At 35.1% G+C, this 27,951-nt stretch overlaps 1 protein-coding gene across 5 annotated transcripts in view; it reads right to left on the reverse strand.

The window, feature by feature from the left end:
- Positions 1-27,951, reverse strand: part of Nectin3 (nectin cell adhesion molecule 3) — a 120,111-nt gene that overhangs the window by 55,549 nt on the left and 36,611 nt on the right. For 3 of the 5 annotated variants that reach the window (XM_052740822.1, XM_052740823.1, XM_052740825.1), the window contains exons 3-6: positions 27,229-27,525; positions 24,829-24,946; positions 21,546-21,697; positions 13,274-15,398 (exon numbers count right to left, since the gene is read on the reverse strand). In XM_052740822.1, the coding sequence (XP_052596782.1) occupies positions 14,818-15,398; positions 21,546-21,697; positions 24,829-24,946; positions 27,229-27,525 (1,148 nt within the window). In that variant the 3' untranslated portion in view covers positions 13,274-14,817. Of the gene's footprint in view, positions 1-1,574; positions 1,660-4,479; positions 4,619-13,273; positions 15,399-16,620; positions 16,826-21,545; positions 21,698-24,828; positions 24,947-27,228; positions 27,526-27,951 lie in introns of those variants that run through there. The other 2 variants (XM_052740824.1, XR_008218838.1) reach the window with 2 other exon arrangements.

Genomic DNA, 27,951 nt, shown 5'->3' on the forward strand with positions numbered 1-27,951 from the left:
CACAGACTCCTTAGTAACCAAGAAACAGTTATATGCTTTGCATTTTGATATAAGATAAACTCAAAACAAATATCCATATAATTACTGTATGATAGTATAAAGGGAGAGTCATAATAAATTATCTTACTAAAGCTTTAACTCTATTTCTAAATGCATTTTTTTAAAGAATGAAAAATATGATCAATTTCATGTCCAACTCAAGTTCTGATTCTCCTATTTTTTTGTTGTTTGTTTGTTTGTTTTTTTCAAGACAGGGTTTCTTTGTGTAGTTTCAGTGCCTGTCCTGGATCTCGCTCTGTAGACCAGGCTGGCCTCAAACTCAAAGAGATCTGCCTGGCTCTGCCTCCAGAGTGCTGGGATTAAACGTGTGTGCCACCATCGCCTGGCCTATAGAATTGGTTTTATATTTAGAAGAAAACATTGGTGAGTAATGCTTTTCACTTCTTGATTTGAATGAGAAAAAAAATCATAAACTAACTGGTTGCTTACTTCTTAAGGGCCAACAATGCTCATCTGTTTACAAGGTACTTTCCCATCAAGTTTCCTTTGACAAAAGGTCTTGACTACTTTTCAATGTCATTCTTCATTTCTGCCCAGAATTACTCCTGTTACTAAACTTACTACAATCAAATTGCTCTAATTATTATCTGAGTAATTTATTTTGTATCTCCCAAGCTGAGCCATCCTGGAAGGCCTCTGCTTCACTGTCAGCTCGAGTCATGCAAGATATAACACCTTCCTTTTGTTTTTATGCAGTGTCTTATAATATATGTGTAACAGTTATAATTTCTTAACTAAAACCCAATGCATATGATTTGAACCAAATAACTTTTTCTAAGTTAAGCTTCTATACACATCTTGAAAATATAAAGAATAAATTACATACAAACTAATTTTCCTAACCACACTTCAATTATATTCAATTAAGCTTGTTCTAAAAAAAAACTAGTAATAATAATATCCTAAACAAAATTCTCAGAACCAAGTCTGGACACCACATACTGAAAAGAAACAAGAGTAAAATGCGGTGCTCAGAGAAGAGCAGATGTCCACAACAATCTCCCAAAGAAACTCAAGGCCTCTACTTTCTGTTCACATAAAAATGCCTATGTTTAGAATCAATCCGGAGGTCAATACAACTGCATTCACAACCAGTCTCTAAGCGCAGCTTCTAGTCAAAGGCCAGTACAGTACTGACTTCCCTTCTCACACTAGCCATCACTTTTCCTACTAACTCGTATACAAAGTCGGACTGATCACTCACATATTTCAGAAGAATACTTGAACATGTTAAGAATTATGTGTCATTACAAAATAGATAATGACAACATTTTAAAAAATTAAAACAAATGGAATAGATTTTTTTAAAATGTTTATTCACTTCAATTTTTGCAATGGGGTTTCCTGTAGCCCAGGCTGGCCTCGAACTCACTGTGTAGCCAAGGATGACTTTAAACTTCTGGTCCTCCTGCTCCAGCCTCTCCAGTGCAGGGGTTGCAGATGTGCACCACAACAGCTGGGCAGACTTTTAGGAGATAGTTCGGGTGATGTTAGGTGTCTTCACGAACACTTACCTGACACAGAAGGCCTTTCTGAGGCAGAGGAGGAACTCGTTCTTCATACACAGGGGGTGGCTTCTGTGTAGGTGGAAGGTCGATTCTGTGTTCAAAACAGTAAACACAGTGTGTGGGGTTCCAGGAGGAAAAACAAAGAAAACAAGGTTCTCACAAATCTGAAAGATAGTTTCTTCATACTATAATAATGCATAATTATTCTACTCTACATGTTTAATTAAGTTATATTCTGTTAATCCGTCAGGAAATAAAAAGTCATCACTATTTCTAATACTTAACACCAAACTAACTTACTCACATTAAAGAAGCAATTCAAATAGAAACACTGAAAATTATTATTAAACAAGTATCTTGTACATGATCCTTCTTCTCAAGTTTGGTATATTCTCACCTTTGATTATGCTGACAAACATTTTAAAGACAGTATTTTTAAAAGATTTGATTTATGTATATGTGCATATTTCTGTCACATGTATGTGGATGCCCAGAGACCAGAAGAGAGGTCAGATCCATTCAGCCAAAGGTATAGGTGGTTGTGAACTTCCAGATGTGGGTGCTTGGAACCAAACTCGGAGCCTCTGCTGGAGCAGCAAGCACTCTTAACTCACTAAGCCAATCTCTCCAGCCCCCAATGTGTATATTATTATGTTTCTCCAAATGGTCATAGGAGTGACTCAGAAGATTGACAAAAGCTCACATTATAGTTTGGAACAGCTTTCCAAGATGTATTTTCAAAAGGGCTGCCTTGGGGCTAGAGAGACTGCTCAGCAGTTTAGAGTGCTTGTTCTCCCAGAGGTCCCAGGTTAAGTTTCCAGGACCCACATGGTGCTCACAATCATCTGAAACTCCAGTTCCAGGAAACTTGATACCTTGTCTGACCTCTATGGACATCAGGGATGCACATGGTACAGAGACATACATGCAAACAAAACAAGCATGCACATAAATCAAAAATCAATAAATCTTTTAAAAGGAGTTTATTCATTTTTAGAACATTTATCTCATAAATTAAGATTTTTTCAGCTACAATTCATTATAAATCATGCCATCTGAAGGATCCAAGATTTCCTTAAAGAATGTATTTTTGATGACCTCATCCTTAAAATTTCCTAATATTCACACATATTTTATATGTCAGATATTTAAAAACACATTTATGAGTCTATAGTTGTATTATAGAAACTAATCTCTCATATATACACATATATAGTTTTCAATGATTTAAAGACTAAAGATGTATTTTCAGTACTTTTGATTAGCAAATGAAATAAAAAGTTATCTATATTAAAAGATAAAATAAATGACATCTTTAGATGCTAAAATAATAAATGTGCCATGATCTACTCATTTCTCAATATGGGCATAAAGTGGTATTTTCTTCTGAAAATAATTCAATAAGTACATAAAAAGTTTATTACAAAAGAACTCCCATCTTACAATTATCAAATTAAAGCAGCATTTGTCCATCTTTTATTCACAAGCAGTAACTTTTCTCTAATGAAAATAGAAACAAATTTATAGCTCCAATTAAGGAAGAAAGCCAAAGCTGACGGGAGCAGTGAGCTGCGCATGGTGACAGCGGTGACGACATTATGATAGGGTCCAGAGAGACCAGTCAGTGACTGTGTCAGTGGAAGGAGTGGAGCCCTACCCCAAAGCACTCCAAAGAAACATAAGAATGTATCATTTGAATACCAGCCTCATGCTCTCAGGCGACAGGAAGCTCCGCTACTCAGTCCTCAAAATCCAATCATCTTATTCTGTTCCCAACACAACCATGTGAAATATGGAAAGTATCATACAGGTACAATATTTCTCTTATAATTCAATCTCGGTGATTAGGAAAAAATTATTGCTTAAATGAAAAGATGTTTATTTTATAATTAAATGAAACAAAGCATTTATTTTCTTAAGAAAAAAGCTTTAAAATGAGAGTCTTAAAATATAATTCGTGGTGTGTGTGTTAGACATTTATTACTTGTATATATTGTATATAGTCATTGTACTTTTGTATATAGTTTTTCTTTTGTTAGTTATAACCTTTTTCTTTTTTTTCCTTTTTATTAAAATAGAAAAGGGGAAATGTGGTGGTATTTTACTTATACTGAAATGTGATTTTAATTGTATGTTAATAAATAAAGTTGTCTGGGGGTCAGAGCTAAAAAAAAAAAAAAAAAAACAGGTCCCTCTAATAAAAAAAAAAAAAAAAACTGAAAAAAAAAAAAAAAAAAAGCTGTTTGCAATTGATAGCTACTGAAAGAAGAGGAAAATCAGTTTTCTTTAATTGGAGTGACAGTGTGACCACACTCCAGGGCAGGAGTAGTAGCAAGTCAACATAATTTGGACTTTGATGTTGTTTTTGTTTAATTTTTATCATTTGAACAAAGAGAACATGGAGTTGGGAGCATAAAGAATTGGGGAAAATTTTGAGTGAATTTGGGGGATAGAAAAGAATAGATTCAAAATGTGTTGTGTGAAATTAATAAAAGAATAAATGAAAAAAAAAATATAATTCGTGGTAGTTTAGTTGTATCTCTATATATAAGACAGACATATAATCAATTAAGCCTAAGAAGTCTCTAATACTGAAACCAGTACTTAGTAAAGGCCTGAATTCTATTCAGGTTGGACAACATAAGCTATCAATATGATGCATTTGGAAAGATTTCTAATGCCTGTGGATGAGGAGCTGCCTAACATCTTTGCTTTCAGCAACCCTGCGAAGATTCTCATTTACTAGGATGCAGTTTAAGATGTTCTGATGAAATCCCAGTTAACTAACAAAGGTCCAACACTATCCTTATTTCCATCTGTTGAACACTGAATATAAGTAACATAAAGGTGGACACTAAGGCTAATGGAAAAAGGTTGTTCACAGCTGAACACAAGCAAAACCGTTACCCACACTTTGTCAAGATATGATGGTCTCTTCTTCCGCGGTGTTAGCAGCACAGTCACAAAGACAGCAATGATGAAGAGCGCCAGGACAGCTCCAATCACAGCTCCAGCCACTGCTATGGATGAGGTCTGCTTAAGTGGGATGTCTGTTAAGTAATAAAAAATCAGACTTTTCAAACAACTTGAAAGAGTTCTTAGAGTTGCATGCTTTAACTTCTACAGTGCTCAATGGCTATTTGAAGTGTTTACCCAACAATTAGTTTAGAGGACCTCAAATTTAATCCATCCAATTTTAGAAGAATTATGTTAATACAATTCTATTTTCCTTAAGACTACCAACTTTGCTTTACTCAAATTTTGGAAAGAATATCTCTAATCAGTCATTATTGAATAAATCTATTTTCTACAGTCAAATAATGTCTAAAGAGAAGATAAATAAAAAGACAAAGATAATTTTAAGTTCTCATTCAAACAGGTGATAAAAATTAGTTGACTAGTAATACATACACTTACCATTTTACTCTATTAAAATGAAAGATAAACACTATTAAATAATGTAATAATAATCAAGGACTAAAAAACAACAAAAAAACCAAAAACGCATAATACAGATATAGTATAAAAAGTTATAGAGTATACTTTAAAAACTTTTAAAAATGTTTTAAAATAGAATATTTAAAAAACAGACATGTCAACAATAGCGGTTCTTTTCTACATAGCTAAAGGCTACATTTCAATACACACTTATACATCATGATACAAGTTCTGAATACTAATTCATTTCTCAGACTAAAGGACACATTTTGTTAAGGAGCTAATATAGCGGCATTCTCACACAGATTTTAAAAGACACTATCATTCATAAACACAAAAACTGGAACCATTGCAATTCAAATGGATTAAGTAATTATCATTACTAAATGTTTTAATTCTAGCCATATGAAATCCAGCAGCCCAATTTTGTGAAGTAACTTGTTTGCTCATGCCTTTTTTTTTTTTTTTTTTTTTTTTTTTTTTTTTTTTTTTTTTGAGACAAGGTGCCATGTATCCCCGGCTATTCTGGCATTTGCTGTATAGCAAAGGGTCACTATGAACTCATGATTCTAACTGTGGGGCCTTGTAAGTGGGGGTTATAGGCATTTGCCACAATGCCCAGTTTAAGAGCTACTGGGGAACCAAGCCAGTTTTGTGTATGTATACTCCACTGAACAAACTACACCCTCACCCCCTGAACGTGATTTTTTTTTACTCTTCTAACCAATAAGGCAGACAGTGAGAAATGCCACAGCTAACACAGCCTTGCCCTTTTGCTCCCTATGGGAAACCAAAAGCTGTTTTCATTAAAATGGTTTAGTCACATGTCTTAAATCCTTGTAATTAGTTTTCAGACCAGACATGGCTACCTGAAATGAAATTGAAGCACTACAGAATATTTAAAATATTTTTTACCTATCAAAGTATTTTTATTAAAATGTGGCTTGTGGCTGGGCATGGTGGCATGTATTTTTAATTGTAGCACTAGGGAGGCAGAGGCAGACGTATGTCTACGAGTTCAAGACAAGTCTTGTGCTCATGGGGTTTTACATGGCTGAAAGGTTTTTACCTTCTAAAGTTTTCTTTAGCAAACTAACAAGACAGTTTATTAGTGGGTCATTTCATTAGCTTCATTTTAAACTCCAACTCTTACCCTTCAGTGCAAGTCATCCATTTGAATAAACTGTCAATCAATGAATACAATCTAGACAGAGTGGGCATAGCATGCAATTATGCTCAAACTACAACTTTCAATTTTCACACAACTGAGATTATCAGCTTCGGTTTATCAGTCTACTTATCAGCTCCCTCATCTGTCAGTGCAGTCAAGAGGATTTAGTGCTTGTAAACCTGAGATTTGGAATCATTCAACCTAATCACTCACTTCTTCAGAATATATATTCTATTTTCCACCAAACTACAAGGTAGATGAGTCCACTCTGTCTTTAATGATTGGCCAACTGAAATCCATTTTAAGGACTTGACTAACCAAGGTCAACCATCTAAAGGCAGTGGCAGAAATAAAAGTCCCAATTATCAAATTTGCTATTTATTACACACTAGCTCTTTTAAATGCCTTTAATTGAATCTCTCATCTGATGAGGGTAAAATGTCCCTACCATTTTGCCCAAGTACACAGAATTTAAATTTCTGTGTTTTAATTTATAATGATGTTCACAGGATAGAACAGTAGTACTTCCAAACTGTTTTTCAAAAGCTCAGGTTACTCTTGAGTGTGAGTGCAAAGTAAAATTTTCTTTTTTTTTTTTTTTTTTTTTGGTTTTTCGAGACAGGGTTTCTCTGTGTAGCTTTGCGCCTTTCCTGGAACTCACTTGGTAGTCCAGGCTGGCCTCGAACTCACAGAGATCCGCCTGGCTCTGCCTCCCGAGTGCTGGGATTAAAGGCGTGCGCCACCACCGCCCGGCTGCAAAGTAAAATTTTCAACCCACAGATCATCACAATAGGTTCACTTCACATAGGTAAGTTGATGCTAAATGCATATGTATGTTTCACATTTCCTGTCCTGATTCTTCTACTAATTAAAGAAAAGGACACAGGATATTTTAAGGATAGTCCAAGGCATTAAAGATATAAATTATTGAGTGTCAGAATGAAATACAAAGGAAGATGTAAAATCTTTTGCATTTAAGTATTTTGATGGAAATTTGAGAATTTGGTCCAACAATAATACCGTAGTCTCAGATAAACACACTGACACTACATCAACTCTCCATACCGCACAAGTGCAGAAGTGAAACTTGGCATTTTTAAACCTAAGCCAGTGACTTAAGAAACATGCCATGTTCTACAAGGTTTAAAGTGAGAGAAAATAAGTGTTAACATTTTACCATGAAAAGGTGGTATATGAATCTCTAAGAACAACAGATTGCTGCTACTGCAGTTACATTACTTCACATTCACTGGAAACTCACCCTCCCACACAAAAAAGAAAAATGACAATCTTCCATACATCAAAAATGTATCACCTGTAATTAATTACAGATACCAAGTGTATAACTTCTAAGAAAAATGTTCAAAAACCAGTTAGCAACCAACCAACCAATACATACTAAACTTTCTGAATAACATGCACATAGTAAATATTATAGCTATCAAATACAAGTAGTTTAGTTTGTATTATCAATCTTATATTTACTCTCATACTATACAGAACTGTTATTACCATTTTCCCATAAATAACCCTTTAGTTTTCAGTGTGAGGATCCACACCTCGCACATGACAAGCATGTGACCTACTTTTGAGGTACACTGTCAGCCTTCCAGTGTTCATTTTCAATAGCTTTTATGTTTTCAACACGACAGTTAAGCTTTTATCTATGCAAAGTTTATCTCACCATTTTTTCTCTAAGTACCATTTTTAGCTCAGGTCATATTCAGCTGTTCATTCAATAATTATCAGGCATCTAAGTGCCAAGCACTTAGATCTAGGAACACAAGGGTGAATCAGACATAATACTGGTCCTCACAAAAGAGAAACAGTCCCAAGATGAGGTTACAAATTCATAAAATATGCAGTCTAATCAAGTATAGAAACAGAACTAATATTTAAAAGACATTTAATGATTCATTGGTAGAGCTTGTCTAGAATGAGGAGTTATACTCCATTATTAACAATTACCTCCTCCAAGGAAAAGCAAAAACAAGCAACAGTAGTTAAAAACAAAAGCAAATGGCAGCGAGCATGAACTATATGAATTGGCACTGCCAGCCTTAGATGATCCGAGTGTCAGCTGCTCACTCGCCACTTGGGGCTGCACATAGGAGGAAGAAGTGTAACAGTTCCACAACCAATGTGAACTGAGGAACTTCTCCAAGGCCTTCGCTTATGTGCCTTCTCAGTATAATCAACACGTAAGACACACGGGAGTTCAGCCGGCTGACTCAGTATTCATCTTTAACACTAATGTATCCCATGTGTCAGGTGAGCACCTAACCAAATGAGATTACCAAAGCTCATCTGTGATATACACTAGGGAAGCATTATGCCCAGTATATGCTATCCTGCAAAAGCTGTGGCAAAATGAAGGTATCACATAACTCAGAGAAAAGCAGTGCCAACATCTTACTCAATACATAAACGTCCCCCACTAGTAATAGTATGAAAGTAAAACCATGACAACCTAAGTGAGCTGGGATAAATCCGCTAAAATAATTCAGGTGTACCAAGAGACCAATTAAAATACTTAGGTTTGCTTTGTACCAATTATACTCACAATAAACCTACAGAGGGTCGAAAGCACAAAGTATCTGAATTTACTGCAACTGGCAAGACACTGAAAAATAAACACCTTGCACATAAAGATAAGCTCTCAAATGTAGTAATTGTGACAAAAATCTTTCAAGTTCTCAACAATGCTCTTCCATTCCATGTGAATCAAGTTGTCTTTGAGAGCACCACATTAAGCCAAGTATCAAAAGATATGTACCATAGAATGAATAAGGTCTTTTTAAATTATTGAATCAAAAAGTCTAAAAACCAAGATTTTTAAAATGAAGCACATTTAATTATTTTTAAATATCAGTTTGTGAGAAAAGAGGTTAACTTTAAAAATGAAGCATATTATGCATCCCAAATAGTGACAATGACACGAGCATTGAAAAGTATTATTTTATCAGAGTTAAAATGTCCATTTCGAACTACTTTAAAATACATACAACTGAGTTGCTCTAGTAGCACAAATATACTTGGAATACACACTCATTTTTTTAGCTCATGTTACAATCAAGAGTTTTCACTGATCTACAAAAGACAGCCAAAAATAATAAAATGTAAACATACAAGATGACAGAAAGGACCATGGTTGGCATTTGTTAATTCTGTTGAAGCATCATAAATCTATCATTTGAGATACACTTATGGACTGGCCTCGCAATGTGGAAAGGGGAAAAGGAAGTTTTCAATCAAGGGGAAGCATGGACAGGATTATTCATGTATCAGGCACACCACAAGGTAAATGCACAGTTAATATATCTGGACATGAGTAGGGCCTCTATTATTGTGTCTCAGCATTGAGGACCAAATGGTTGCTAGTGTCCAAGCAGAAAAGCAAGTATTATGAACCTCCTGGTGGAAGAATGCATCATTTCCTATGAAGTAACCTTGCTCACACAATGAAACTTGAGTGAAGCAAGGCTCTAGACCTCACAACTTATAAAAATGCAGAGGATGCATTCGGATGCAATGAGACAATCTACACAGGGAAACTGTAGGAAAAAGCCATTTTCAGAAAACAAACGAAGGGAAAGATGGAAGAAACTTCTGCCTTTTGGGCCAGAACACACAAGAAGGTATTTCTAAAATTACAATATACAGATCATACTTGGGTCCTGATTAAAACTGCTAAAACATGACTGAAATGTGAATACTTACTGCTTGAAATTATAGAGATATTCATTTTTGGTATAATAAAGTTACTATGAAAAATTTTAAAAAAGATAATGGCTGGTTTTTAGAATCTTTATCTTTTAGAACTTATCTGATCTGTCATTGAGTTCACAGCAGGGGGGGGGGCGATGGGCTTAAATTCCACATTAGTGACAGTGAACCAGTAGGAACTGAAATAGGCAGATTTAAAAGAAAAAAATTCTCCACAAGTAGGTTTTCCCTGAGACATTTCTGCTAACTGAAATGGAATAATTTCTGTACTGATGTATCTATATAGAAATAATATGCGTGTAAAAAATGAGTCTTTGGATTGTTCTCAAGCATTAAGGATTGTTTCTGCTGTGATGTTACCATTCTGATGCCGTCACTGCTGTTGTCATAGTGTGCATCTAGAACAGTGACATGTACTTTCTCCCCACAAAGAAGCCTTCCTCTTCCAAAGTCAAACAGAAACAACTACTGCCAGTCTTCAATAAATGACCCCTACATAAACATATACAGCACGACCTTTTGTAACAGTAGCCTTACTTTCACTACTCATCTTTGTGGTTTAAAAATGTGGACATATACTAACAGAAGAAAACAGACATGTAAACAGAGACATGTTTAAAACTTTAGAAGTTGGGATACTGTTGACACTATTCTAGGGATGCTTGCATCAATCAGTTTTTATTGGTATACCACGGGTGAACAAAACAATCCAAAGTGTATGTCACTTTTAAGAAATGGCTGCTTGTTCAAAAATAGTTTAGAAAAATATATACCATTATTAAAAATAATAAATCGTAAGCAGGAAACTGATTATAAAGTATGATTTCTACTCAAAATAATTCATAAGCAGTAAGTAAACACCACTAAAAGACAAGCTAAGCATCTTTTAAAATAAGCTGATCTCAAAATGAAAACAAACTGGGTATCTATACACGAGGGTTCCAGGAACCCAAAGATGACAAAATACAGTGATGTTCAAATCCCTAGCAAACTACTAGGTAAACATAATCTGTATATATCCTCCGAAATACAATTTATCATCAAATCATTTAAAATGTCTTATAATTTGTAAATTCTGTGTAACAGTTGTAAGGAGCGTTTAAGAAAAGGTGAGACAAACAGGTTGCACATGTTTTGGTGCAGATGAACTTTTTCAGTATTTCTGAGTATCAATGACGACAAATACACAAAACAGCTACTGAATACATGGTAAAAGCAAACTGTCAATGTGGCTAACACGTCCACGTATAGGCACTGTCAGAGTTGACTTAACTCTATCTTTAACCTGATTATTAGTTGTCTGGGAGGACAAATGAAGTAGATTCTAATTCTTATGATTATTAATTGCATTTTAATTGTTAATTGAAATGAAAATGGGTTATACATACATGAACATAAAAACACAGGCACAGTAGCAAATATGAAGACGAAGAAAATAATACAGAAAGAATTTCATCTCACTTTAGAAATATACCACTGAAAACGCTTTTTTTAAACTTTATTTCATGATTTACTACATGGCTATGAGAGCTAACACCTAAAAAAAGTAACTTGATGAAAGAAAGAGGGAGGGAGGGAGGGAGTGAGAGAGACAGGGAGGGAGGGAAGGAGGGAGGGGGAGGGAGAGAATAAAAATGAATGAATAAATTATTGGTTAAAAACAAAAAACTGGAAAATGGAACCCAAACCCAGAATGTCAAAAAAAGCTGAGAAATACTTCTCACTCTTTTTTGACAGGTCATTTCCAATTAACAAGTAGGGAGGGAAAAATCTATTTATATTCTAGACCCTGTAAGATTAAAAATTCACTGTGCATCATTCTTTTGTTTCTCATATTTTGTTGACTACTTCCATGTATAAATAACCTATTATACTTATATACTTTAACAGTCCATCAAAATCACATCAAATATTTTTGCATATGAAATGGCTACATTTTTGTCAAATTTTCCACTTATTCTAATTTCTATAATCCCTTAATGTAAGACATGTAGCTACAGCTTCTCCCTAGAACTTTTTCACACATGGATGACTATCAGAGCAGTAGTTACTACCAAAAAAAATCTTAACAATTTCTTTATCTATAGCTGTGCGTGCGTGTGTGTGTGTGTGTGTGTGTGTGTGTATGTGTGTGTGTATGTGTGGCAGAGAATGGGCACAGCCACACATGTCTCTTATTAGGCACATGGTTAAATACTAAATGTTCAAATACAGTCAAATACTAGTTTATAGTTAACTTCTAGCTTATGGAAACTTTCATATTTTAATAAAATTTACAGGAAAAAACAATTTGTATTATTGAAATATTTTAACAAGTAGAAAAGAAACCATGAAGTAAATATAAAAATGTAAAAACAGTTCAAAACATATCAAAGTAACAAAAGTAAACATGGTCTCTATAGGGTAAAAATAATCTTTCAAAATTTCCAAGGAGATACGATTTTTATATACCTGACAATCAGTTGTGCACATCACTGGTATTCATGTGAATACTCATGTTCACAGACAACTTCCCTATGTACAGTGTACATACATAAAGCTTTATGAACAGTGCAATGCTTCCAAAAAGCTTTAAGCACCAGTGTAAGATTCCTAGAACCTGCCAAGCCCCCAGGATGCCAAATTATCCAGATTATGGATACAGACTATATTAAATACTCCACAGATTTCCAGATTGCCTTTTGCCCACAAAACCGAACAAAATCCCTAATATTAGCCACATAATAGACACAACGGGAAAGGAAGTTCACCATCAGTAGGTTATCTGTACTTTAGAAACACAGTTCTTAAGTACTAATATTTTTTAGGTTATATATTCAAGTTGAAATTTATATAGAATCCTAAATGTGATCATTCTGCTTGGAATCATACAGCATATCAAAACCTTACATCTCAAAATAAAATTTTCGATCAAAGGAGCAATAAATTCTTATCTTTCATGGAAAGAAATTTTAGGCCTATCTTTCTTGTGGCTCATATCACTACTCTTACTTAAATGAAAATACAGTTAGTTTTGTCACAGTGTATTATTACTAACGAACTGTGTACTTCCAATGACTTGGAAGTAATATGTCTTACTGTTTGTCTATTAAGTGATTAAATATATTAAAAACATATTTTCAAAGAGAGATTGGTGAACTAACTGTACTTTCAATCTGATATTATTGCCTTAAAATACATATTAGGGAAGAGCATCTAATTTCCACAACAGTGCTAAAGAAAAAAGTATCTAGTCATTCAGAATAAAGCTTTTGCTACTTGTGATATTTTAGGAGTATGCCACAATCTGTCTTCTATATGAAACATATAGAATGACATTCTATTATATATATAAAATTCACATATACATATGAATGAATGATGATTGGGAGTAGGTGGAGCACCTAATTTACATTTTATTAAAAATAATTTATCTGTTATGATTCATTTAATAACATCTTCACTGTCCTGGCAGGACACTTGTTCTACACAGTCCTTTTTCCTAATCAATCATTAGAAAAACATTCGTTGGGCCTTAAAACAGTTGCCATTATCACAATTTTTAGAACTCTACTACAGAACTAATTTACCATACAAAGAAGATTAACATTTGAAGTTTTATATAACATCTCTCAGAAGTTATATGATACTGGAAAGAATATAGTTAATGAGCTATGTGAAACAAATGAACAAAAAAACCCAAAAAAATCTCATGATATGTTTCCAGTTTTAATTTGAAAAAAAACAAAAACAAAAATGAAAACAAAAAAGCTTGAAACATATACATACATTTAGGAGGACATGAAGGAAAAAGGGATGGATTGCCAATATTCATCAGCAAGTGTTATCAACAACTGGCTTTGGAATTCAATTTCTCTAATTAAATCTCAAGCTTCAAAGTTTATTTTGTTTTTTACATTACCCGTTTGAACAACACCAACATTAAATAACTAAAACAAGATGATCTAGAAAATTCTTTGTATTCCTGGCTAAACAGCTCATGTCTAAATCTGGCACACGCATATACTCAAATATCCTCTCTGAACTTAGCTGTGTACCTTATTTTCATCACTATTCATACACTTAGCAAATAAAGCATTAAAATAAGGTCAATGCTTCATATACCAAAACCATGTTCACAAAACAAGAACGTTCTTCCAGAGATGGAAAAAAATTAATAATTATTATGTTAGGAGGCATATATTTTATTATTCTTGCATGTATTTTGGACAAAAATATTGATCAGCTAATTATGCTCTTCCACACATCATATTCACTGAGTTTATGGCCATGGTTTTAGTGCAACAAAATATCTTTGAAAAGCCACTCTACAGAAATTATGGCAAGGCTCATTAAAATGCAGAGGTAAAGATTCTATCTATATAGAAACTTAGAAAATAATGTTTGAAAATGAAAGATACTCCATCAGGATGAATAATTTTAGTATACTAAAAATATATAAGCATTTCTGAATTAGATTTACTGTCAATTTTGATGGAGTACACATAGTGGTGATCAGTTTTGAGAGGTATTATGTTACACAAACATTATACTTGAGATTATAGTCTTAGGTAAACATTTAATACACAATGCCAAGGTAGTTTCATTTTTTTTTCTGTTTTTAATTTTTGTACCAAAAACGTCATACATTTAACGTTGACATTTCTTCTTACCTGTGTGCCTCAGACCAATAAAGTACTCTGCATTAGAATTTAAATCTTGAGACAGTAGTACAGCAGTGAAAAAAATTGTAAAGCAGCTCAGATACATTGAACCCAGATTTTACATTTTCATTTGTCAGATCAGAATATAAAAAGTAAGCTTGAAATCAACTTGAAAAAGCTTATTCTTCCTCAAGAAAAAGTATGAACAATCTGAAAATGATCAACTAGTATGAATGAGACATTGTACAGAGTGAAGTCACATTAGTGGCTGTTAAACATACCACTCCCTCCTGGAAATTACGGACCCATCTACATGGGAAACTAAATCATCTTCATTGTCATCGTAGCGCTCATCACTGACGAACTTCATTCCCATTTTTAGATCTTCGTAATAATCCATTGGTCTTTCAAACCTAGTGAGAGTTTCTACATTATTCCACTGAGTTTTTTCAGGCTCTTCTAAGTAGTCTTTACGTATTAGATTGTTCACTGGATTTTTGTTCTCTTTCTTTACACTGTCTGGGTAAGCATCAAGCTCATCTTGTTGAAGAACATCGATTTGCGATTCTTTTTGCATGTCTGATGGTGGAATGTAGTTTTTGGCAAAGTAGTCTCCACGAAACGTCCGTCGTCTCCTATAGCAGAATATTCCAGCCAAAACACTCACAAGCACTATGAAGAGAGCCCCACCCACTACACTAGCAATGATGGTGCCAATTGTGTCATCCTTAATTGTTGCCAAAGTTGACAATGGAAAAGGCAATTTTTTAGGTTCTGTTGCTAGATCCTCGATGTCAGCAGTTGAGGGATGCCACTGAGCTGTAGGCTGAAGGGTGGTGGTGGTAGGAGGATCTAATGGAAACAGTAAGATAGACAAGACACAGAAAGGCAGAGAATGTCAATGAGGCTGATTCAGTAGCAGTTGAAAAGGCAGCACAGTTAATGAATACATATTCACACTAACAATAGTTTTTCATTCTTAATTTAAGATTAGAAAGTAGTGTTACTTACAAATATTAAAAAATAAAACAAAACAAAGCAAACCAAAAGAACTGACTCTTAGTCAGTTACCAATGAGATGAGAAGAATGAAACCAATAGTGTGAGTACAAGGTCATTCAATCCACAGCTGAGTAATATCGTGCTCTAAGGAATGGGTTATTGTTTCAATGTAGAGTATTACTTAAGTGATCTATACATGGACGGCTTAAGAACAATCAGACAAAAATTCAATTAAATCAAGTATTCAAATGTATCTTCTTAGCCAATAGCAAAAGGAAATAAAATGACAATAAAAATGAAATGTTTTCTTAATATACATCTTTACTTAATGTGTAAGATCAGAACTTATCTTTTAAAAGAATGAAAAACCATAGAATCTTGTTAAATGAGCATACTATATAAGTTGTTGGTTTAATAATTCTCTCAAAAATATTTTTCTTATGAAAGATATATAATAGTAAAGATACATAATAGTAAAATTTTTGGCACTTTTAAAAATCAAAAAGCATATATTTAAAACTGTGTCAATCAAATGAGCTATTATCAAATGAGACTAACAGACACAAAATAAAAATTAATGTAGTAATCGCCTCAAATAATCAATGGGTAGTATATATGAACATTTGTAAAATGAAGGAATTTCAACTACATTTGCATAATTCCATGCCATTGTTTTAAGAGAGACTGTCAAAAGAGAATAGCTAATATTTTAGAGAGAACATTCTAATAAAATTTAAATATTAGATGCAAATGGACCATTTATTAACATATTACAGAGTAGCCATTAATATTAAAAAGCAACTAAACATAAATAATAAAAATTAAAGATTGTTAATTGTCCATTAAGTAGTATCTGTAGGTCATGTTATATAAAGTTCAGGAGTTTAAAGAGAAGATGAGTTTTAAAATGTGGAGTTTTTTCATAGATAAAAATAAATGACCCAAATGGTAATCTCCTAAAATTAATTTTTATATGAGTGGGTCTAACAGCTTTTTAAAATGATTGTTAGAAAAATACTAAATCTACATGGGGTAAGTTATTCTAACATCACAAGCTAAAGAAATATACTTACTGAAACAGGTTTCATCACGGAATGCCATATGTATAGAATGTAGTAAAAATTTAGCAAGTACAGTAATTAAAAAAAAAATCACCAAATATCATAGACGTCTTTTTCCTATGGCTGTAAGCTACTGCTGGATGCTATCAAGTGCTATATGTATGTGAAGTTAGGACAACTTTATTATAAGAGTCTTCTCAAGCTGAACAAGTTCATTCTGAAAGAAGCAATTGTGAAACTGAAGGATTCTGTTTACTGTAAAGCAGTAAAGCTTCCTATGATCCAGCTTCGATGAGTTGAGGACTAGAGAAATAAGACAAACACCTACACTCCTTCCTGAGACAAGTTATCTGTTTAGGGGAGTACTGGCCAGCCGAGCTACTGAATGGTACCTACGTAAAGACTGCAAAAGAGAATGTACCAGCACATCAAAATAAAAATACAAATTGCTTACATTAATTATGTAAAACTTATCCATCTGTATCCACCTGTATACATGGAGACTTCCAAGGCTTATGACAGCTCCTCATGCCCTAGTTTTTCTTAAGCAATGCATACACCTGAGCTCCAACCAGGTAGAAAATACGAAACTCAATGGTGTTACAATATACTGATAAAAATTTGACATTTTTATTTCAACTTATAAAGTTCTTTAAATGTACACAAATAGCTGTCTGGTCTTTTTTCTCATATTTAACAAAACAAAGATTTCAGAAAAATCTAACAAAAATACTTAAAACTTTAGTAACCTTACTAGTGGCCCTAGGAAATTTTGCATTCACTATTCTCCTTAACCAGTATTAAAGATAATAGCCATAATGTCAGGAGTCCAGGGAGTTAACACTTCATTGCACATTCTAAGCAATGGGTATATGGCAATGTATAGCAGACCTATCTTTTTTATTTTAATCTAGACTGAATCATAGTTCACGCATGAAGTCAAAGGTTCTAATAATCATCAACAGCTACTTATTGATAGTGATGTAAAAATCACATCAAAATTCTTTATTGTTTCAATCAGCCATTTTTAGGTTCTTTGCTAAATGTCTGACATATGAGAAGATGATAGATATAAAGAATTTCAGTTGATTCTGAGATAGATATAAAGAATTTCAGTTGACTCTGTAATTGCTCCCAAAAGAAGAGCCTTTTAAGTCTGTTTCACCAACTAATTAATTAGTTCTGCCAAACAGTACAACATATAGTACATTCAGGAATATCCTTGTAGCCATAATGTACAATTCAGTTTACTGATAATTGTGTTAAAAATTACATATATTGACTTTCATTTCTTTATACTATATGTAGGTTGTTTAAATTTAAAAAAAACATATCTTAAAGTCAGAAATTGTCATTTGTAGATTCTTAAATTTATGTCTGGATCCTAAAATCAATAATATGAAATTCAACTTTACAGAGGAGTAAGAATGAAGGGCATGAGGTGATGATGTGAAATGTCTTAATTTGCCCTTCTACTTTCAGAGAAGTAAAAAATCAGTTATGGGAAAGTACAAGCAAACAGCAAAGCAGAAAAATAAATTTCCAGCACTCAGCTAGTCTTGGACTAAGAGCCACCTGAGAGCCACGAGAGTGACACTGTGCTAGAATACAGTGCAACTACCTAAGCTGAATACTGCAAACATGAGCCCACAGCTTTCTGTCCAAAGCCTGATGGCCATTCATGTGAGAAAACATAAAGATATTAAAAACAATTTCACAATTTCGGAGTTGCCAACTCTATTTTTCTAAGCAAAATTTTGACTCTTGACGTAAGATTATATATTTTTAAAAGTTCATTTAACAGTGAGATGAAATCTTACTGTGTCAAATACAGACTCTTACCCTGATAAAAACCCAGTAAACTGATGAGAAAACACCTCTGTAAAAGCACCAGCACATCTAGGTTGCTTAACACAGCACAAGCAGCAACAGAGAAGGTAATATGCTTGGCAAAGAAAACGGTGTCATAGACTCTGCATAGAAAGGTAAACTCTAATTCCTGATTACTTGAGAAACACTACCTCACACAATGTTATCTTGTGTTCTTCAGCAGTTGTTTGAGGTAATTAAACTGACTTTTTATATTTACTTAAAGCTTTCTCCCCAGTTTATAACACTTATTAGATTTTAATTTTAAACAAGGATTTTCATCAGTTAAACAAAGAAAATAAGTTTATTTCTTTCTTAAATCTATTTTTCACTCATGCAACAAAAATGTACTGAAAAACCTATTGTATGTGACAGATTATTGGACATGACAGCAATATAGCCATGATTAAAATGGATACATATCCCTGCCCTCTTAAGAGTTAACTTCTAGTGGAGATAAAAATAGATCAGTAGCTGGGCGGTGGGGGCGCACGCCTTTAATCCCAGCACTCGGGAGGCAGAGCCAGGCGGATCTCTGTGAGTTCGAGGCCAGCCTGGGCTACCAAGTGAGTTCCAGGAAAGGCACAAAGCTACACAGAGAAACCCTGTCTCGAAAAACCAAAAAAAAAAAAAAAAAAAAAAAAAAAAAAAGATAAGCATATGGATAAAAATAAAGAGTATGCCATATTGACAAGCACCAAAGAGAAGGATAAGTAGAGGAGAGGAGGCAGTAAAAGGGTATGGAAAAATCATAGAAAGAAGAGAGATTTTGTTGGAAAACATGACAGTTTGGAAAAACAACTGAGGGAAGAGCTACACGACACCTATGGATAGCTACTCCAGGCTACAGGAATAGAAAATGCAATTTTCTATTATGTTCAATGAGAAAGGAGGCCAGTGTGGATGAACCAGGGAACAAGAAACACAGACATGATGTTAAAGAGCGCACACAGAGCCGGTATTTGCTGTGAAGATCTGGTTTTGACCATAGGTAAGTAAAGTTCCAGGAAGACTTAAGGAGGAGTGACATAATCTAATGCACTCTTTAAAAGGATGACTGGCTGCTTATCTGATTACAGACTGAAGGGGGACGGACAGGTCCAAAGAGGGAGATTAACAGCTTAGAGGAGAAAAGCTCTCGTCGTTCTGATCATAGCAGCAACAGCAGAAGAGGTGTAGCGTGGATAATACTTCATACTGCGGAGGAGAGCTGATACAGGTTTGTTGTCGGACTGAGTGGCGCAAAGGAGAAAGAGGAAAGGAGGTTGCTAAGAAGGGCTGTATCCTGAGTGAATATGACAGAACTCACAAGCAACTGAAAGGAGGGACCAACAAGAGAAACAGGTTTGGATCAAGGGGCAAGAGAAAAGTCAGGACAGACCTTGGTTTGAACAAGGTGAGTTGTAAATACCTGCTCAATTTCTGCATATATTTAATGACTCTGCATAGGCAACTGAAACAAAGGTGGAGAATACTGAAAGAAAGAAATAATAACCCCGGAATCCAAGAAGTCTAGGTTTGATCACCAATGGACTCAGTAAACACCTGTAAAAGACCAACGTGAACCTGATTCATAAAGATACAACAGTAACATTTGGAGCTAAGATCAAATACCCCATAAGAAGCTGTGGAAAAGCAACAAATGGTAAATTCAATACTCTTCAGGAAACTAAAATTTAAGTTTTTAATGTAACTTAAATATACACTGACTATGACTTGTTCTTTAAGGGAAAAAAGTGACTTGTATACTTTAATCAACTTCCCATTGAAGTGTTGTTACTAAAGAGCTGTATGTGGCTGTACATAGCTTTATGTTCTTTGCGAGCACAATACAAAAAACAGGAGCTCTGCTGTGTGCTAGGCACTCATCTACTGATTGTCCTGAGGACAGGTGAACATCAACATAAGCACACCACTAGCCTGCAGTGACACTGGGGACAAGCACAGGGTCACACATCACTGAAAACACAAAGATAATGCTTTCTAAAATCCATAACTTATTCATACCTTTGAAGAGACTGAGCACCATAACTATCCATTCTATAACACAAACCTTTTCAAAGTCCTCTTTTTGACCATCCTCATTTTCCATGTGTTAGATGTGAAGACTGCTATATCCTTCATTTGAGTAATCATTAAGAATTACTCAAATATTTAATGTATTTTTCCTACATTAGTACCTCATGGGTAATTTATAACTATTAATAAAAAAAATGTGGATTCTGTTCTTATATTTTGTGAATGTTCAAATTTATACTGAACGAAATTAACAAAACTTTCATAGTGAAACAAACAATATATGAAAAAAATCAATTTTTTTTTTTTTTTTTTTTTTTTTTTTTTTTTTTTTTTTTTTTGGTTTTTCGAGACAGGGTTTCTCTGTGTAGCTTTGCGCTTTTCCTGGAACTCGCTTTGGAGACCAGGCTGGCCTTGAACTCACAGAGATCCGCCTGGCTCTGCCTCCCGAGTGCTGGGATTAAAGGCGTGCGCCACCACCGCCCGGCAAAATCAATATTTTAAAGGCATAAAAACCGACCAAAAATACCAAATTTGACTTCATTACAACACTTACAGTAGCATTCTTATTTCACCTCTCCTTAACCTAAAATGGCCGTCTTATCTCCAATGGCAAGCAATGTTATTTCTGAAGCCAAATTAACAAAGTTAATATCCCATTTTATTTTTCCAACAATTACATGCAGAGCAGCAAATAAAGAAAAAAAACAAAAACACTGTTCAGTATTTAAACACCAAAGAATTTAAAAAGGCATGCTACCAGTCAAAGAAATATGCAACACTGTTCATTATTTAAATACCAAACAATAGAAAGACATGCTACCAGTCAAAGAAATATGCAGAACTTGTTATATACTCATTTGATATTTGTTTAAAGAACTACCACTTTATATACATATTTTAGATGCTATTACTTTACCATGTCCCTAGTATTATTTTTAAAACTATCAATGAATCTAAGCTGCTAGGAGTATAAATTACTACACAGTATTACATTATAACTATTATGATAATACTACTTTAACTCATCTTGAAAGGAGGCAGTAGCTTACCTGAAATGTAGATGATCTTTTGATCACTTCTTTGACCAAGAGAATTTGTCACTTTACAGACATAAACGCCAGAATAATTGAAAGTCAGTGGATGGACAAAATGAAGAGTATTGTCAGAAGCCAATAAACCATCAGGCCACTGTCCATCCAACCTAGATGTTTAAAAAGCATGACATTATTTTAAATAGCTTAAATTAGCAAACACTAACAACTATTTAAGCTGTTATACTTTTAAGATGCCAATAAAACTCTCTATCTTTTGGATATAATTAGTTATAAGCACACATAAATTTCATTTCAATAAAGATGAACTATCAAGTCCATTAAGTACACCCATTTCTTCAGGAAATTAATCTATATATGTTAGATAGGTCAACATAATGAGAGGGAAGATTTTCATAGCTTTTATTAAATTTCTTCCACAATTTCACCAATTACATATATACTACATTCTGATGACTGTCATCCTCTACCATATCTGAAGCTCCAAACCCCTTCTGCCCCACCCTCAAGAGTTGCTTTTTCCATTCATGTTTTCTTTTGTGGCACACTGAGTTTAACCAAAACTATTGGTGTGACGATCTACTGGAGCCTAGTGGGCTCATCTGTGGGGACCTAACTGAAGACAGCACATTTCATCCCCTTCCCCAGAATGCAGGCTAGCCAATAGTTCAGTAAGCAGGGATTGGCGCCTGTAAGTCCCTTCTTGATAAATCATTGACTGGTCATGTGCAGGGTCAGTACAGGCTGCCACAGCCTGCACTAATTTTGTCAGGCACAGAAGACAATATTTCACAGCTCTTCTCCTCATCTTCCTGCTTTTTATTTCCTACCCACTCTTCAAAATATTCCCCAAGCCTTTGATGGGGTGCTATAAATGTCCTATTCAGGGTTGAGTACTCTATTATCACTTGGTCTCAGCATCTTGAGCAATCATGGGGCTCTGTATTCAACACCATTCACTGCAGAGGGAAAATACATTAGTATCTCTCTCCTGGTACAAACCAACTCTTAAGTAGATGAAAGACCTCAGCAGAAAACCATTAACTCTGAAATTGTTAGAGGAAAAAGGAAGGTGATGAGCTACAAGTCATAGGCAAAGGCTTCTTAAACAGAATTTGAGTCTCTTAGAAAACAAAGCCAACAACTGACGAATTGAATTGGACCTCATGAAATTAAATAGCTTGTGTACAGCAAAGAAAAGCCCATACAATGAAAGAAAAGTCTTTGCCAGCTACATATCTGCAAAGTTAATATACACAATACACACACAAGAAATTAAAACAAACATCAAGAAAAGACTCTCATCTAAAAATAGGCTATGGAGCTAAGTCCTAGTTTGCTTTCACTGTCAGTCTGATAAAGCTTTGAGTCACAGAAGAAGCGAATCACAATTGAAGGACTACTCTGATAGATCAGAGTGGGTCTATGGGCATGACTGGGGAAATGATTTCGCATTTAATTGATTGTTAATGGATACAGGAAGGCCCAGACCACTGTGGGCACCACCATCCTTAGGTAGATGGCCCTGGGCTGTACATGAAAGTTAGTTTTCTGCTTCAATTCCTGCCCCAACTTTCCTCAGTGGGGAATAAACCATTTCCTCCCCTAATTTACTTTTGGTCAGAGTGTTTTGTTATAGCAACAGAGATGAAACTAACAATCTAAACATAATTCTCAAAGGAAAAAATACAAATGGCTAATAATAAACATTTTTAAAAGTTAGACATTGTTAGTCATCAGGGAAATTAAAGCTACCCTGAAAGTCTATTTTACCCGCTGGAATGGCTATCATCAAGAAATCTAATGAAGGCCTGAGAAATGGCTCAGCAGTTAAGAGTACTTGTGGCTCTTGCAGAAGACTTTTGCTGGGTTCCTAGCACCCATCTAGCCTGTCATAACTGTCTAATTACAGATCTAATTACAGGATTGTAATGCCTTTTTGTCCTCCATGGGCTCCTATATGAACATGATATACATATGCAAGCACATACACATAAAAATTAATAAAACGTAAAAGAAAGCAATAGACAACATATGCTGTCAAGGATGTAGGCAAAGAAGAGTATTTAGTGACTGTTAGTGGGGGTGTAAAGCAAGGAAGTCACTATGGAAATCAGTTCTTCAAAGGCTAGAACTAGAACTATCATACCACCCAGATATACCACCGCTAGGGATATACTCAAAGGACTCTATATTCTACTATAGAGATTTCTGTTCAACAATGTTTAATGCTGCTCTCTTTACAACAGCTAAGACATGGAATCAGCTCAGATGTTCATCAACTGATGAATGGATAATAAAAATGTAGCAGATAGATACAATTAATTTTATTCCGTTGTAAAGAAAATAAGACTTACAAGTAAATGGAACTAGAAAAAGTTAGGAGTGAGGTAACCCAGGTCCAGAACCAAAGCACTCCATGCTGTCTCATATATAGACCCTAGCACTGAATCTTTAGATTTGTGTTCAATTTGGAGTACTTACAGAATCTCAGGAAGTCAGAAAGGGCCACTTGGGTTGGGTGGGCCTTAACGGGGATGTAGCAGAACATGGCTGATATGGATATAAGTGGACAGAAGGAATACTGGAGATGGAAAGTTAAAGAAGGTTAGGGGTAGGGAACGTAGGGAGGCGACAGGAAGGGGGTAATCTTAATGACAGGAAGGGGTCATTTCTATGAAGTATATATGAAAAGGCCATATGGAGCCTCGCTAATTTAAATGTAGGCCAAAAACAAGAGTGAGAGTAGAAGAGAGTCCTTCTGCAAGATTTGGAGAGTGCTGCTCCTAAAAGTCACAGATCATTAAACAACAATCCCAGTGCTAGATCTGAGCTGCCTCTTTATAAGCTCCTAGTTAGCTAGGCACTAGAGGCCCCAAACAATATAACCTCTTGCCATTTCTCTTGGCTGTCTACCAGAATTAGGTAAGACTCTATTGCCTAAGATAACACACACCGTAACTGCAGGGTACAGAGACATCCAGCTGACACTGTGCTGGAATTTTACTCTCTGCTGGCTAGCTTTCATCAGACCTATGATAGCAATTACAGGGGAAAAAGAAAAAAGCTAAATTCTCTAACACTGTTGCCAGTAAGGATCAGAAATTCAAGGACAGGATGGTAAGAGACAGCAAGAGTGTAGAAAAATACTGAGAAAACTTTTGTTTAATTTCTTCACAGCTATTAATTATGCACTGTCCTAATTAAAATCAATTTTAATGCACTGAAGAATACCTTTCTCCTTTAAACAATTAGCCACTGTGGATTTAACTCTTTTTACCTGCTCCACACGGACTTGAAGGGCGGAGGATTGGCATCAGCATTGCACTTGAGGTTAACACCTTTTCTTCCCACAAACCAATTTCCATCATATCCTGTAACTGAAACTTCAGGAGCATCTATAAATTCAATGAATGCAGACACAATCATCCTTTGTTAGGAGTAAAAACACTACACAATGAAAAAACATCAATGCAAGGGAAAATTTTTTTCCTTACTTTCAACATAATCACCCAGGCAGACAATATTCAGTAAACAGTAGTTAACTAAAATAATGAATGAATAGATGAATGGAATTCAGATACCACATAAACAAAACCTCCCATGGCTTTATTTAGCTGGGATGCTAAATGTAAGACTTCATAAGTCCCACTGTAGACTCAAACAAAACAAATACATTATTGTACTTAAATAAGGAGACTGGCATTTAGGTACTGCCTTAGTACCAAATACCTTATATAGCTGTCTTGAAAAGGGTGTTTAATCTAAGAGAAATAAGATTCATACATATTCAGTGCACATGTAGAGCTGTGGCACACACTTTTCAAGAATATATACAAGTACAATAAATATCTAGGGCTTCAACAGTGATAAAACAAACTATGTATTCACTGAAGCCAAATGGTCTTTACTATATGCACAGCACAATCAATTTTATTCAAGTGTAATGAGTAGTGTAATCTAAACTGTAGCTAGAGTTTTCCTGCCTGGCCCGCAGTCAGGACAAATCTCTCTCACCTGCCAGTCCCACAGCCGCTCAGCCCAAACAAGTAAACACAGAGACTTATATTGGTTACAAACTGTATGGCCGTGGCAAGCTTCTTGCTAACTGTTCTTACAGCTTAAATTAATCCATTTCCATAAATCTATACCTTGCCACGTGGCTCGTGGCTTACCGGCATCTTCACATGCTGTTTCTCATCGTGGTGGCTGGCAGTGTTTCTCTGACTCAGCCTTCCACTTCCCAGCTTTATTCTCCTCCTTGTCCCGCCTATACTTTCTGCCTGGCCACTGGCCAATCAGTGATTTATTTATTGACCAATCAGCAACACACTTGACATACAGACCATCCCACAGCACTAAACTCCTAAGCACAACTTCAAAACCCCAATACAGATGACTTCAATCTGCATGTATGGCAATGACAGCAGACTTAAACACTTGCTAGTATTATCTTCAATCCACCTAATGTTAGTCACCCTTGCTGAAAGAAAAGCAACAACTATTTTTACTCAAAAATTTAAAATTCCAAACAAATCACAATGCATCAAAACCAGAAACTGCTGAAAAGTGAAATGTAGGTACACATGAAAATATAAACACATGTGAGAACTCCTCAAAACTTTTAAGTACAAAGCAGGCAGATTTGATTCTTGTATATAGTTTTTACTATCCCAAATGATAGCTTTAAAATATCTCAACTACATAAAAATTGTATGATATTATCAGTAAGAACATTTTGGAACAATACTGAAGACAGATTTTCAAACTAGCTAAAATGTATCTGGAAAGTAAAAGATACTTTGTAGCTAGAGTTTTCCTGCCTGGCCCACAGTCAGGGCAAATCTCTCTCACCTGCCAGTCCCACAGCCGTCAGACCCGACCAAGTAAACACAGAGACTTGTATTGGTTTCAAACTGTATGGCCATGGCAGGCTTCTTGTTAACTGTTCTTTCAGCTTAAATTAATCCATTTTTATAAATCTATACCTTGCCACATGGCTCGTGGCTTACCGGCATCTTCACATGCTGTTTCTCATCGTGGCGGCTGGCAGTGTCTCTCTCAGCCTTCCACTTCCCAGCTTTATTCACCTCCTTGTCCCGCCTACACTTCCTGCCTAGCCAATGGCCAATCAGTGTTTTAATTATTGACTAATCAGCAACACATTTGACATATAGAACATCCCACAGCAATACTTTATTTTGTTTTTCAAGACAGGGATTCTCTGTGTAGCTAGCCCTGGCTGTCCTGGAACTTGCTCTGTAGACCAGGCTGTCCTGGAACCCAGAGATCCTCCTGCCTCTGTCTATGGAGTGCTGTGATTAAAGGTGTGTGCCACCACCATCCAAGTAAAAGATTCTTATTGAAAACAGTAAGACCCAGGGCAGGGTCAGCAGCCCACAACGCAGTTGTTTATCTTTTAAGTAGTGCACACCTGAGGTACAAGTTTCCACAGCTTCCTTAAGGCTAGCCTACTTTAAAGTCTCAAAAGGACACAATTAAACATGTTTAAGTTGAGCATTTCTGCTATAGGAGTATCTGCATACTCAGTACTCAAACCAAAGGCAATTTGATGAAGAACTCTGACAACAGGAGAAAATATGGTGTGCAGCTTAAGCTGCAAGTAGACGTTGGCACACCCTTACGTACATCGAGTAAGCAGACCCTGGCGCGTACTTACACTGTATGTCTAGTATGAAAGAGTATCGGATGTCCTTTTCTAAGGCTGGATGTTTTACGACACAAGTAATTCGCCTTCCTCTAGCAAATCTCGTGGGAAACAGCTTGTACTGGCTGACAATCGTTGCTGTTTCATTGGGAAAGGAGGTTGTGGTAGATTCCATTTCACCAAGATCACCTTCCCAGTCAATATGTGCGACTGGCTTGCCAGTGGCTGCTATACAAATGGCTGCTACTGTTTCATTTCCTCCATCAATTAAAGAATCTGGCCCTTTGATCAGGCTCACCGTAGGTTCAACTGTTTAAATTAAAAAAAAAAAAAAGTTGTACTTCAATTAATAAAGTATTTACAATTTGTTCTAGCAAAATCTAGAAACAGTTCATAATCTTAGGGACAAACACAAATAAAATCACACAAGTATTTTTTAAGTAATGCCAATATCAACTGCATTCCTGGAACAAGAATTTAAATTTTAAATTATAATCACAAAGATGGCTGTCCCTGATAAAGCTTCACCTTCTGAGATGAATGGAATATAACCCAATTAAAAGAGTCAATCATAATTTCCTTTATGATATTAAAGTCATTACTTCTGAAATAAAGTTTTATACTTTATGTATATTGTATGTACATCCTAAGCAAAAAGTTTAAAGTAAATAACCTTTAAATAAGTTACTAGTTTTGCTCTATCTCTAATTTGTACCTATCTACCTATTTGCTCTA

Source organism: Peromyscus californicus, unplaced genomic scaffold (genome assembly GCF_007827085.1).
Source record: "Peromyscus californicus insignis strain IS unplaced genomic scaffold, ASM782708v3 Scaffold_16__1_contigs__length_79575227, whole genome shotgun sequence".
In the NCBI taxonomy this organism is placed as follows: Eukaryota; Metazoa; Chordata; class Mammalia; order Rodentia; family Cricetidae; genus Peromyscus; species Peromyscus californicus.